At 35.5% G+C, this 14,945-nt stretch overlaps 1 protein-coding gene across 4 annotated transcripts in view; it reads left to right on the top strand.

Moving 5' to 3' along the window:
* LOC129747937 (trichohyalin) overlaps positions 1-14,945 on the top strand; it is a 51,564-nt gene that overhangs the window by 12,051 nt on the left and 24,568 nt on the right. For all 4 annotated transcript variants that reach the window (XM_055742364.1, XM_055742365.1, XM_055742363.1 and 1 more), the window contains exons 2-10: positions 4,073-4,612; positions 9,445-9,521; positions 10,083-10,248; positions 11,079-11,216; positions 11,299-11,451; positions 12,156-12,394; positions 12,460-12,609; positions 13,004-13,100; positions 13,354-13,409. In XM_055742364.1, the coding sequence (XP_055598339.1) occupies positions 9,474-9,521; positions 10,083-10,248; positions 11,079-11,216; positions 11,299-11,451; positions 12,156-12,394; positions 12,460-12,609; positions 13,004-13,100; positions 13,354-13,409 (1,047 nt within the window). In that variant the 5' untranslated portion in view covers positions 4,073-4,612; positions 9,445-9,473. The remainder of the gene's footprint in view (positions 1-4,072; positions 4,613-9,444; positions 9,522-10,082; positions 10,249-11,078; positions 11,217-11,298; positions 11,452-12,155; positions 12,395-12,459; positions 12,610-13,003; positions 13,101-13,353; positions 13,410-14,945) is intronic.

Genomic DNA, 14,945 nt, shown 5'->3' with positions numbered 1-14,945 from the left:
GTCTCATAGTAGTAAACAAACAAATAAAAACTTTCATGCTGCACCATTTGATGTAATTTATTGTACACATTTTTGGAAATTTCAAGCGTTTTGAACGGTGAAATCTTTATTAGGCTTCTCATTGGCCAACTGGCAAAAAAGTTGCTAGGTCGGGTGAAACGGACACATAAGTTTCTCCAGGTATTTCAAATTTTTGATCGGTTTGATCTTCCATATGCTTTTAGAAGACTTTTGACAAGTGAAATTGTCTGTCAAAAAGTATTCAGTATCTCAAATAGGCCATAAAAACTGCTTAATTTTTCGAACCAGTTGGCTCCATTTGGTTTAAAAACATTCTGAAATGCTTATTTCACAAAAAATGTACTAGCACAACATTTTTTCCGGCAATATCTAACTTTTCTACGCAGTGTCCGTTTTACCCGACCATTTTGAAAAACTGTAATTTGCAAGCATGTTTTAGATTGCTATAAAAACAGTCATGATGAAGGAAATTTACTAATACCAACGGTTAATGTGATTGCAAACAAACTAAACTACCCATCTGACCGAAGACTGCGATGAAAAAGCCAATAACTGGTTTTCTAATGCGACTCTACTTTAAGGTGTCCGTCTTACCCGACTTTCCCCAATGTTGAAACAAACTTTGTTTTAAATGAAAAATCAAATGAAAACATTTGAAAACATATACCAATTGCAGTAATTTTTCGTCTTGTTCGAATTAAATTTAAAATTTTTTCTGTCGAAATTTTTTTTGAACGAAATAGCATAAGGATACTGCATATATTTAGGGGTAAAAAATAGTTCAAAAAGTTCTACTAGTTGAAATCATAACAATGTAATTTTGAAATTAACAAACGTGTGATGCAAAACAACCATATCCCATTATATGGAAATGAGTTTTAAAAGATGAATCCTTGATATGGATTTTAATGCATTCTAGCTCTGACAGGTTACTGAATTATAAAAATATATTTTAAAAAGAAATGGTGATTGTCCGAAAAATATTTTTACACCAATAGCCATGGTACACCTATCCATATAGGATAAAAATGCAATATAAAATTTGTAGGATTATCATTTAGCCAATCCGTCATACTGGGTAAAGTTTTTTACGGCATCGAAAAATTTAAAAAATTGTACATGTGTTGTTCAACTTTTTAAATAATCTATGAAAATCAAAAACTTGAGGAAAAATCTATCACACGATATAAGGAACTATGTCATGATCACTTGTTTTCATTAAATGATAACATATTACATTATACTAAAATAAAAATTGAATAACTGTTGTGGTATACAAATGTTGCATCTATCCCGCATGATGCCCCTTTTGACGGTAGTCAGGGGAAGGACTGCCTCGGATAAGTGAAACCTCGGGTTACACGAAATACATAGAAAACCTGATCCTTTTGCTTTGATTTTTCAAATACTCCAAGCGTATAGATCATTAAATTCAGTAGAACCCCGCTTATTCGAGGTGGTCGGGGGAAGAACCACCTTAGATAAATGAAATTTCGGATTGCCCGAAATACATTGAAAATCCTATCAGTTTGCACTGGTTGCATATCATTCAGGCGCATGTATTTGGTTATGCTTCTTTAAACTCCCCGACAATGTCGATTAAATAACATAAACGAATATCACGATGATAAAACTCAATTTTACATGGATTTTATATGAAACTGGCGGCTTGGATAGCCAAAAAGCTTTTATTATCGGAGCCGGGAAAAGCGGAAAAGCGGGGTTCTACTGTAAAACAATTTTCATCCATTTTTTATTTGTATGGAACTTTGCAAATGTTCTCGGTTATTGTTATCTTAAGAAATTTGTTTCCCAAAAACTGTAAGGGAGAGTGGGCTATCGTGGGCCACTTTTTTCTTAACTCGATTACTTCTTTATTATATGAGATACAATTAAAAAGATAAACGGTATGGTTTTCTACGTTTACCCAAAACTATTATATCACAGTTCATTTAGTTAATTCAAAGCAATTTCAGATGAGGAAATAAAAATTGAATTGAGTATGACCGAATAGTTAAAAAAATGGCTCGCGAACGTTTTGGCAAAATTTCTAATAGGGGAGAATGAGGATACTTGATCCCTGGGGATACTTGATTCCTTAGCTATATCTCGAAACTGGAATGTCTTACAAAGATCAAATGTTCTAGAAAAATGTGCCAAAATGAGCAAAATAACAATGCTTGTAGTTTGAAATTTTTTAACAAAATAATTGATTGAGTAATTCAACTTTGTTTGAAAAATTTCACAAAATGTAACTTGAAGATCTTTTTTTATCACTTTAAAATGTTCCTTACACGGGAAAATTATGAAAAAAATATTTGTTCCAATATATCAATCGTTCGAGCGTAAAATGAACTTCATAATGCCGTATTTTCAAAGCAATGGAAAACTCTTAACTTTTTTCAGAAAAAGTTTTCTAAAATGTTAATTATGGGTACAATTGATCCCCTAGAGTTGGGTACAATTGGTCCCCCTTCCAAACGGCATATTCTTCTTCTGAATTGATCGTTATGATTGCTGATTACGAAATTACTAATATTAAACCAAAAACTAATATTTATCAAACAATTGTCTGAAGAAAAGAGCAAAAATTATTAATTTTCTTATAATTATAAAAAGTAGCGCCTTTAAGTATGCAATGATATTAGCGTTGAGACAAGGTTATAGAATTTCCTTCTTATGTCTGCTATAAATTGTGAAATGAGAACAAACATGACCAAAATAGTCAATTAACATTCTATCTTTGGGTTTTGTTTGATTTTTATACAAGGATTAGGGCTTCCTGAATATAAGATCAAGTCTCCTTCAATAGGGGATCAAGTCTCCCCTAACTTCAGAAAAATCGCATATTTTTTACTCCCACGAAAATGCTTCTAGTTCAACAACGGGTTCAAGTATCGTTCTAATTTTTGGAGCATAGAAACATGAAGTTACAAGCTATCAGAAAATGTCAAAGACGGCGAGTTGCTAAATTTTTCCAAAAAGATATGGTGAAAATAAGAAAAGGGGATCAAGTATCCCCACTCTCCCCTATAGAATTTATGTTCAGTGTGTATCGCATTCAATAAAGTTGACAGATTATTTTTCATAACTCTTCATCTGGCATAAGAAAACTTAACAGACAAGGCAAATGTGTTTTAAGTCATGAATGTGTATGGAAACACCCCACATGTTGTGGTCCATGATACCCCACTAGCTATGATTTGCAAATTGGATGAGTTTGAGTAACTTATTGCTATTTCATGAAAAAATTTGTTCCATGTTATAGAGCAAGTGGAAACCATGGAAATGTCTGTTTACGCAGATTACCAACGATGACAATCGGATTGAGATTTTTATCTCAACACACATCCGAGATAGTAAGGATGGTCCGTTTCCCCATGGCTCACGATACCCACTCTCTCCTACCTATATATAACTAAAATTGTTTTTTTTTCTCGCAAGAATTGCAAAAAAATTTTTTAATAGAAGAAATACCCCGATTGAATTATTTCAACAGTAGAGCTTTTTAATATTTTTAATATTGTCCATGCTCCTACGCTTATCAACTGTTTAAAATACAAAGCGAGAAGAAAAAGCCTAAAAATAGGCTTACAATTTGATGGTTAAAACATCAATATAAACAAAATAAATATGAATAAACGAGAGTATCAACATACCAAATAACTTGTTTCTATTTATGACAAACAAATTCAGTGTAAAGCAAAATTATACAAAAAAAATTTATTTGTTTATACAGAACGGACAACATTATTACTTAAAATTCAATCATTTATCAATAATGGAAATGTCTTCTAACCTTGGATGAACGTTCTCTTTTACGATTGACTGTGTGCTTAACTTTACCACTCTATGACATTGTGCTACTTTCGGTTCATTTAATTCTATTAAATAAATATATTTTCTGTCTTTTCCTTGTTTTTCCTTCGCTCGCACCCATCCTCAACCTATGTCAATGAAACCTGTCGTGGGAATTTCCACGTTGGAAATATGTATTTCACCCGTTACATTCATACGTGAATCCGAACGCGCAACGGGAAATGCTCAACAGAACAGGAGTGAGTGTGACCCTTGAGAAGTACAAAAGCAAATAGGCAAGAAGAAAGGTGATACCCAACAAATTGCCCCCGTTTCCATTTTCCAGCGCTTGTTGGCAGCACTTGTAAAAAGGAAAATAGATCATTATCAAGTACCACCGAAGATTTTAGTGCTGTAAGGTTAAAAGATACATAAGCAGAAAAATAGAAATTTAGCTTTAACGCGACTGAGTGCACAACAGTACGAATTAAGTGAAGTGTAAACGTAAAATGCCGCAACTAAATTGAGTTTACAAGCACACAGACTAACGGAAAGAAAAACTAATTTTGAAGATCGCTCTTCTGGCATAATTCATCAGCAATAACAATTTGGGAATTTCTATGAGCACGCTCGTAAAACTACTTCAACTAATCCAACAAAACCTAAATTCAAGCGAATTTACAACAGGGATTCAGTGTATCTTAAACTCATGCATTGACACCATCCTATTGGTAAAGTGTTCGAAGTTGACGGAAAAATAGCTTTTCATACTGGTGCTCGATAGCAAAAACAGGTGAGTTGTCGTTTTGTTCTATTTTTATAGTTGTTTCCGTTTATTTTAACCTCAACATGTTTGGATTTCTGGTCATTGTTATTTGAACTCATGAATGTTGATAAAATTAATAAATAGATTAGCTCAATAGATTCAATTTCAAACAGTTTTTAGGCACTAAATTAAGCACCTGCCTGTATGTGCTTAATTTTCATCGTCAAAAGAGCACAACATTCATCCATCAACAACTAGCTTACCGGAACATTTACAGTGATTTACCCGACTTTAATATCAGTTCATTAGCTCTAGCTTTTTGTGTTTTTTATTAGGCTACACGACCCATACGTCTTTTCTCAAAATCTGTCGCCCTTTAGCGCTTTGTAAGCTATAAGCACATAATGCATTTCTATGATTTCTTGGAAAATTGCTATCTGAAAGTGTTCTGAACCGGAAAACTCGACATTAACGCCGCTTCCCTTTAAAATTTATTGAATAAGAATGATATGATATATTAGACTGAGTTGATATGAGGTCATTTTTGAATTACTCAAACCCTGGGGTCTTAAAAGCTTCGTTTGGGTCCAAAATTCAACCTTACGAAGCTTTTAAGTCCCCAGGGTTTGTTTGAGAAATTCAATAATGACCCCAAATCGACTCAGTTTAATGATATATGCTTATATATGTTTTTTTATTCTAAATAAAGTGATTCTCAGTAATTTGACGATTTTCACGAATAATATCAATTTTCCGCTGTAATACTTGTAGGAGCCAATTACACTAGTTTACACCATTTTTGTATTTTGTTACTTGTAAAATATTTCGATATAAATTCGGCAGCTGAATCCGGTTTTTAAATATACCCAAAATATAAATTTTGCTGAAAGAATAAAAATACTTGTACATAAATCTTAATATCTCCGAATATAAAACAGGAATTTCAAATCTCTGTTCTAATATTGAAAATGAATGTTTGTGTTTTAAGCAGTGATTGAATTTTGCTGAGCATGAGTTGATCAACCATCTCTCGCTCAACACTTTACTCGGAAGCAAAGGTTGCTTTGAGGCAGCGAAAACGACAAAACCGATGATGCATACGCTCTCAACATGGCCCGCCTTCATGAAGCAATATACCTACATTCGAGGCAGCGAATCCAAAAAACCAAACGAATGGCTCTCACTCATCTCCTGTTACAACCTTGAGGGAACCGAATTCAAAAGGCATTGCAAACCCGAGTCTCCTCGTTTGTGCCTGGATCGAATGCGTGAGGTTTTTCTGCTATTGCTATTATTGCACAGCAACCGCACGCCGGCAGCTAGTTTTTTCGTTTCTTTTTCCTCCCCTCTCTTTGCACCATACGTTGCGGGCCTGTGCAATGCAATAAGTTCGGTTGTTTTTGTTGTTGCCTCAACCTTTGCGGTGAGGTTGAAGACAGCGATGCCACACATACCGATTTTCCGGTATTTATACCGATTTTTGAGCAAAATTTTGACCAAGAATCGGTATATACCGATTACCGATTTTTGCCAAAACATACCGATTTCATACCGATTTTTAAGATTTTAACTCAAACTTCATACCACTTCCACATTCCCACTTAATTCAAGCTATCCTCGTAAAGGTCCCGTAGAATGGAGACAAAGTGCGGTAGCTGGCGTGGCGTAAGTTGATCTGTACAACTTTTAAAGTACCCTGCAAAGATCTCCACGGCTCACTCTCATAATTCGTTCAGTTGCTCGCGCTGTTTTGTTCCTTTGTTCTGTCAAATGATGCACTATTATAGTGCTCAACCTCAAAGCCAAAGGACTCAGCTCAAGGCTGATATTTGACCTTCTGCGACTGCCAGCAGAAGGTAGAAGTTTCTAAAGATCAATCTCAATGGGCGATGGAATCGAAAAGTTATTCTTTCTCTCCTTAAGAAAAAACCCGTAAGATCTGTCAGAAGTTGGGTGAAATTTTAGCTGCATCCCGCTTGCACTAATGCAAAACCATCACCCAAATTCGGCAGCGCTTCCATCGCCTATTGACTATGCTCTTGTCTCCTGAGATGCTACCTTTTCAAGGGAAAAAATACACCGTTGGAATATAATTCTTGTTCAATTTGTCGCCAGATGTGGTATGTCAAGATTTAAAGTGCAATCAGATCCACGGTTTGTCATATCATCGGTATAATCTTCAATCCTTCTCCATCTTGTTAGCCAATTAAATGATATCACACGTAGGTACCTAACTGCAGAGATCGCCAGGCCACGCCAGGCAAAATGGGTATTTTCAGTTTTGGAAAAACTATGTGTTTTTTAAACATTTTTCTTAGGAACACCTTCTTTTAGAACACGTTTCACATTTATTTTCGCCTAAAATTCTTAGGTTTTCATATGAATAATATGTGATTTTTCAAAAAATTAAATTAATTTTCCATTGCCTGAAAAAAAAATTGAAGCAACAACTCTCTCAACTTTCTCCAATCATTTCTTTTTTTAATCGCTAGAACTCATATCTAATACTTAAGGCTTTGAAAGCTGAAATGGCCAGTTTGGCAAAAAAAACCATCAACCAAACGAAGAACATTTATCGAAGAACATTTATCTTGCAATCCGAGCATGATCTGATAAGTTTTTGACGGTTCCCGAAAGAAAGGAGACGATTCAAAGCATTATCAGATGTAAAGAAGTGATGATTTGTAGGGAATTTCAAAGCGACATGTCGCGCCAGCATGACATCCCAATGCGTTGCAACGCTTTCTTATTGGAACGTGTGAACGCGTTGCGTTGCTTGTAGCTTCAGCATGACATCAGCCTGAGAGAGTTCGTTCTGGGCAGCAAATGTTGATTTGAATTTGCAGAATTTGAAAGGTATATAATCTCAATCTTTGAAAATTGAAGAAGTTATGATTGATTCACTGTAGCTTGTTATTGAAATAACATTGAAGAACCACATTGTACACAAGAGATACTAAAATTATGATGGGAAAAATAATTCATGATAATTAGAGTAAAACAAAAAAAGGAAAATTTAAAGTTCATCTTATTCACGACAATTTATTTACGAGTATTTTTTCTTTTTTTAGCAATACCTACTTCATATTTAGACCGATTCAACATTTGAAACACGGGTCAGTCACTAAAGTTTAAATTTGTTTATTCTTAAAAGTCATATAAAAATAAAGATTGACAAAAATCCGAAACGAGCAATCTTAAAAAAAACATGGAAAATTATGATTCACGTAAAAAAATGATGCCATAATGTGTTAAATAAAGTCAGTTTTTGATTGATGGGAAGCAATCTGTTAACCACATTTTTAATTCTGTTGTTGTGTTCATTATTTTATCAATTATGATCATTGATATTCGATGCACATGTCTTGTGTCCAACTTAATACTAGGCACACCGAATCTTCCGAGGATACAATGGCAGCTTTCAATGCCAAAATTATCAACTCACAAAAAGAGTAGGTACCGTAATCCGGAGTAAGATTGATCACTTTTTTTAAAATATTTTTTGATTATTTTTTCTGTTAAGGGCAATGTGGCATGTTTCATATTTTTAAAACCAGTACTGGACTTCTATGAACTCAAAGTATGGTTGCAGAAATTTATTAGACTAATTTGAATTTCATTTAGAAATCGATTTTGGCTTTGTTTAGAAATTGATGCTTGGGATGACATTTTGACCAGTCTCTATTTTAACGGTTGTAAGTTGTAACGAACAACAATTAAAATCGAAGGATGGAAAATGATGCTGCGTAAATTAAGTGGCTAAATTGTTTAACATTACTTATGAAATATTAACTACAAAAGAAAATGGAATTTTGCCTTCATTCAATTCCCTAGGCGCTCGCACTATTCCCTGTAACTTTATCCTTCAAACTTTACCTTTTGATTGGGTTTCTAGCCTTTTGTCCTAGACTGGCTTACTCTTGGAAAATGTCCATATTTTTTTATATCAAAAATTTACCTCAAAATGCAACAAAAACTACACAAAAACTATAAATGTACTAAGGAAAAAAAGTAGAAATCTCACATAAATCAACCTGCTGCTTCTGAACGCTTTGATTTCATCAAGAAGGACGTTTGTTGGAAGAATAGATATTTCAAGATTTTGAAATAACATGTTTACTTCCATTTCAAATTTTCAAAAACAAGTCAAGTTTTTCCCAACTTTGAGACTCAACTTATAGGTTTCCGAACGAAGAAAAAAGTTTAGAGATATTTTAACTTTAAACTTAGTTATTGATGGTTAAGTGGAAAAATTTCATGTTGATCAAAGTTACCCCGGTGGTCAATGTTACCCCGTTTTACGGTACTATGTATGCCAGAACCGAAATTCTATCTCAAGACAATCGGCATGACGACGTGGACACTATAGTATACCCCTTAAACCACCCTTGAGGTCGACTTTATCTTCTCTAAAAAGCAATTTTCTCCTAAATGACTAATTTTTCCGCTATGTTGAATTTCTGATTTTAGCCAAAGTGTGAGTATCATTTAAAACGGCAAAAATACGAATGAAGAAAAGGGTTATATTCTGTATTCGATTAAAATTGAATGACAAAGAAAATTGAATGCAACTACACAGCTTGACCAAGCTTCACCAGGACGGAAATAATGTGTTGCAAACTATCTTTAACTTAAACGTTATTTTTTAAGGACACACTCAATCAAAACATGAAGCGCCATCTTTTGCTTGGATTACACTTGTTTCTACCAAAATTAGGCTCCAAACTGCTTGAATTTTTTATATATTCGATGCAATGCATGGCATTTATGATATGATATGCACGATAAATTTCGGTTCTCTTTGCCGGTATTTTTCCATCCGAAATCATAATCGGCATAGATATAAATTATTGTTGCAGGTTTTGCGGTACAACGTTTAGCAATTTATATGACGTACGTATGGTCGAAAATTCCCACTCCGTTAACTGTAGTGCAGGTAATTCAGATTCGGAATATTCAATATTCAACACTATAAGAGACAACACATGGTGAAAATTACCAAAAAGATTAAAAATACCACATTGAAACTGCTACAAACAATTAAATTTATATAGAAACAGATTTTGAGTAAAGACAACATTCACAGTTCAAATTGCACCGTTGACAACACTTCAATAGAAGTTCCTATGTGAATAGTAGAAAATGTTTTATGTTCTGTCTCTTATCGTTTGGAAGTCAAAATTAACGCTCATTTTCCCATTTTCTTTCTTCTTCTGATTCCATAACTACCAACACAATCGTCACTGAATCCAAAATCACTGCCATCACCAAAAAATCGGGAAAAAAAACTAAACTACACCAACCACTACACAAACTTCATCTTCCCTGTGCTTTCGGTTGTCACTATATCGGAACAATTGTGCAATGCACGTGACACACAACACAACTATGTTGTAATCACATCCTGTTGCTGAAACCAAAAATCTCACCCCCTCTAACACGCTACCACTTCCATACTCCACAAACACAAAACACACACCGTCCATGTGTCGCTCAGACCGCGGATTACTCGCGGCATATTATGTCTCGTGAAGCCTACAACTCAGGTCAAGCAGTAGATACAGGCACTAGAAGTCCCGGTCGCCCAAGCAGACGCTTAACCGAACTACCAACCGTCGATAAATCGCCTTCGAGAGACTACGGAGCACGAGGAAGTCCTTTAGGTGAAGTCCGTTTTTTTTTTTTAAAGCAAGACATCTTAAAAAGTCAGCATAATATAGCTTTAATAATCTTTTTACTCGGTTTTGTACTACTATCGTACCTTGAAGATAATCTCTTTCAAAGTTTTAGTTCGTATATATAAATACTTCTTTTTGAATAATATAAAATACTTGTAACTTTTAACTCATTTCCAGTATAATCCTATCAATGTTTGAGATACACAACAAGCGTATCGAAATAATCTAGCATTCCAAATGACCTGCATTCGCGAATTTCACAACAACTTTTTGCAACATCTCCTCTACTTATATATCTCTTACACCCTCAGCTCGATCTACTATCTATTTTTGACCTTTTTTATTTTGCCATTCATATATGTATGCTTTTTCTATTTTCAAACTTCTGCAGTTCATCATACCTATTAGACTCTCGTACATGCCATATATGTAGTTATCGAGAACAGCGAAACCGTTGTTCAGTAGCTTGTAGATACATGTGTCCTGACTTTACATGCAGCTCTTTTCTGTCCTGCTGTCAATGGATTATTGATAAAAAAAAAAAGAAATGAACCTAGACACACAATAATTCTACACACTACTGTAATTAGGCGTTCATTGTATGGTTTTAAGTTCTCGCAACTGAACAGTTCCGTTGATTACATGTCTTATTTTTTATTTACTGTTCGCATTTTGTGCGCCATATTCAGCTGAATTTCGAGCTATAGTTGCATACATATAGGCTGACTAAGCTCCTTGTAAGGACATATATCGCGGCAGATGAAATCATACCATCAAAATGCGCCTACCCATAACCTATCCACATTAATTTACAGCAAACGCAGCAGCCATGGGTAGTCCCTACTACAGAGATATGGATGAACCGATCAGCCCAGCCGGAGGTGGCCATCACCGGAGTCGCAGCGCGACACGTGCCCCCACGCATTCAATGGATTACCCACGCGAACAACTTCGTACGTACCTACAAATCTGACCATATCTATAGGGAGGCTTAACCTAAAATGCAATTCCCATTTCTTTCGATGTTGACCTTAGGAACCCGCTATCAATCGTTAGACAGAGGACTCGTTGATCCGCATGATCGTGAATTTATTCCCATCCGTGAACCACGTGATCGATCTCGTGACCGCTCGCTTGAACGAGGATTGTACCTGGAGGAAGAACTTTATGGGCGTCCAGCCAGACAAAGTAAGTTTCGCAAACTTCAACTTGAACTCGAGGTTAATTTTTTGTTACAAATTCCGTTTGAAGTAAGTCAAATTTTGTTCGCTTTTTTGGAGATAAATGTTTCTATTTTATTTTTATTGAGAAATTAAGTCAAAGAACAACTCAATTCGAAGTTGAGATAATTTATCCAGTAAAACGCAATATGCGATTACCAATTATTTTCACGCAGTGCTCAGTGCATTGAATTTGGGTCCAAACCGGTATGACTTGGACCAGGACTAAAGTTGCCCTAATTTATTCAATTTTATCCCAAAGGCGTGTTATCCCTAAAATCCTCCATTCCCAGAAAAATAGTTTTCATTGTTGAGTTAAGAAAATTGCCAAGATGCTTAAAGGCTCTCAAGCGTCGTTTTTTTTACAAAAGTATAAAAATATTTTCTTTCCCAAAAGGCTTAAAAAAATTTTAACAGAATTTGCAAACTTCATTCAGGAGTGTCACATTTAAAAAATACTGGATAAACCATCTGGAGTGGAGACCAACTCAACCAACTACGGTTGGCAGTTATTTTCCCTTTATGCTAACCCTACTATTATGGAGTATTTTCAATTGTACAGTAACGTTGAGGGTCCTATAAAAATTATAACAAAAGCAAAGTGTGCGTTGAAATTTTACTGCTTTTTTTGAAAATTGTTCTTCATTCCGATTTCTACTGACAATTTTGCAGGCATGCCTGACCGGGGTTACCTAGGCGACCTTCAGGTCCAAAACAGTGATCTACAGCGGGAATTGGGCAATTTGAAGAAAGAGTTGGAGCTGACGAATCAAAAGCTTGGCAGCTCCATGCATAGTATCAAAACCTTTTGGTCACCCGAGCTGAAAAAGGAACGCGCCCTTCGGAAGGAAGAGAGTGCCAAATATAGTCTTATAAATGACCAGTTGAAACTTCTAAACAGTGAGAATCAGGTAATTCGTTTTTTTGATTTTGACAGAGACGTTATTATTTATACATTGTCATTTACATACTTCAGAAACAAGCAATGCTTGTTCGTCAGCTTGAAGAGGAGTTGCGCTTGAGAATGCGTGCACCCAGCATTGAGATGCAACAGCAGATGGAAGCCCTCTACGCAGAGAACGAACATCTGCAACGTGAAATTTCTATTCTTCGAGATACCATCAAGGTAAGTCACAAAGCTCTGTTATTAAATGTGCCCTTAGAAATCGGTTGCAAGGCACCTTGATATTAAATCTATTACAAAAATGAGGATTTCTAGTAAATGGGAAAGCGAATCAAATGCTTAAAATGATGCCTGAATTATTGTTCCCTGTAAGAAAAGCAACTCTTCCTTTTGAATAATTTAATCAGTTTTTCGAGCGTTTTCTGGTGCTACATTCCAACTGCCATCTCTCCCAATCAGTGCATGGTGATAACTCTTGTGACACATCTTCAGATGTATCAAGCTTCCTCGCAGCTGGTGACCTATTTGCGAAATCTTAATGGTTCATGAGCTACATCCCGTAATAATTAACTCTTATTTCCTTTCCATTATACTTCCTTCTTTTGCACCAATGCAGGAGCTCGAGCTACGGATAGAAACGCAGAAACAGACTCTGCAAGCCCGCGATGAAAGCATCAAAAAACTGCTGGAGATGTTGCAAAACAAAGGAATGGGTAAGTGCATTCGATGTTTGAACACACTCACAAATACACTGTTGCCAGGACGAGTCTCAAGTTCTTTGAGAAAAATCTGGAGTTCGTAAGTTGAAAGCCAGACTTTAAAAGAATTTAATTTTGGGTGGGTGTAAAGCAATAAATTTAAATTGGCTTATTTCTACTTAGTAAAATATAGTGCCGCGTGTAATATTTATCAGGAAACGATGTTTTTTTTTACATTTCAATGCGCTCCCTCAATGATACACTCCAGGCAAAGAGGAAGAACGCCAAATGTTTCAACAAATGCAAGCGATGGCTCAGAAGCAGGTGAGCGTTATGATTCGATAGATTGCTTACGTTTTCTTATATGGAAAGCAACACTTAACTGGTTTGTTACCGTAGAATACTTAGGAAACATACGATTTCATGCTTCGCACTATCTTAAGTTTAAGTTAATATCAATTTAATCTCAATCGATTTTTCAAAAACTGTTATGACCATGTTTAAAAAAACTCATTTTACTTTCATATCATTTCAATTGAATTAATTACATAGTTATTTGTTCGACCACATATCATCATAGATTTTCATTTGGTTAGTTTCTTTGGCGAAAGAATTATGATTATTGCCATTCTTAAGTCAAATGAAGCATATGAAAAATCGCCTTATTGAGTCTTGTTCTTGTGACATTTTTGTTTTATTTTTGACTAAACTATGTAAGTCTTGTATGTAACACCAGAAAACGGCAACAAAAAATGTATCTATCTTTAGGTTAAGTTGATGAATAACAACTTAAACGAGCAAATCTCAAAATATCTTGTTTTTCAAATCGTGTTTTTTTCTCTCCTGAAGCTGGTTTTTGTTTAGCCCAGATGTCTGTTTTTGAGTACTTCTGCATTGTCTCATGAACTTCTCTGCAACATAATGCGGTTAAATATATTTTGATGATCAATAATTCTTTCGTCAAAAACCAAGTATTTTTGACGAAACTTATCGGCGACAGTGGCTCCTTTAAATTTCAAATGACCAACAACACATTGGCAAAATCAAACAGGTTGATGAATTCGGTTCATTCTTTGAGTTTTAATTTTGACAATACAAACGGAGGTGAAAATTGTTGGCAAGTATAGTAAAATCGTTTTTGTTTTTATCTAAATTGGCCCAACATATTTGTTCGTGTTTGAAAGTTTAAAAAATCAACATTTAGTTTAACAGAACAAGAGGGGCCAGATCCCGTAAGTTTTCGAAAAAATCGACATTATCTAGAAATTTCTAGAGTATTTTTGATTATCGCTTTCCCATTTTCTCGAAATCCTGAAAACAGACGGCGGTGAACGAAACTGTGTGTTCTTCTCCTTTCGACACGAATTTCAGATGTATGATTACGAGACCTGCTCGCCAACGCCCGATCTAATGCGAAATCATTACCAGGGACAGCCGCCAAATTATTGCGCAAACTACCCATCAGCCACAATGTTGGATCGTTCATCACGATTACCAGCAAGACGTTATAGTATTAGCGGTTTGCCATCATGTTCGTTAGTCGATTACTGTAATCTCTCAGATAATGCGGCCAATCTATACTCCCAATCACTTAATATTACAAATCTATTAAACGAAACCACGAAATCATTATCTCGATCATCAAATATATTAAACATGCGTTATGCGCAGACGCCCACAATGGGGCACCAGCAGATAGGATCTGTAGACTCGCTCGTGAGTCATCCGTCGCTGTATCAAACACCTCAACAGCAACCACTCCCACCACCTCCACCGCCATTTCCACCACCCCCCATGACAGCAGCACACGATCGAATGCTGCCATTAGCGAGCAACTTTTGCTCCTACCCCAATGTCAGC

The sequence above is a fragment of the Uranotaenia lowii genome, chromosome 2, assembly GCF_029784155.1.
Source record: "Uranotaenia lowii strain MFRU-FL chromosome 2, ASM2978415v1, whole genome shotgun sequence".
NCBI classification, from domain to species: domain Eukaryota; kingdom Metazoa; phylum Arthropoda; class Insecta; order Diptera; family Culicidae; genus Uranotaenia; species Uranotaenia lowii.
This window is presented reverse-complemented; position numbering and strand designations above follow the sequence as displayed.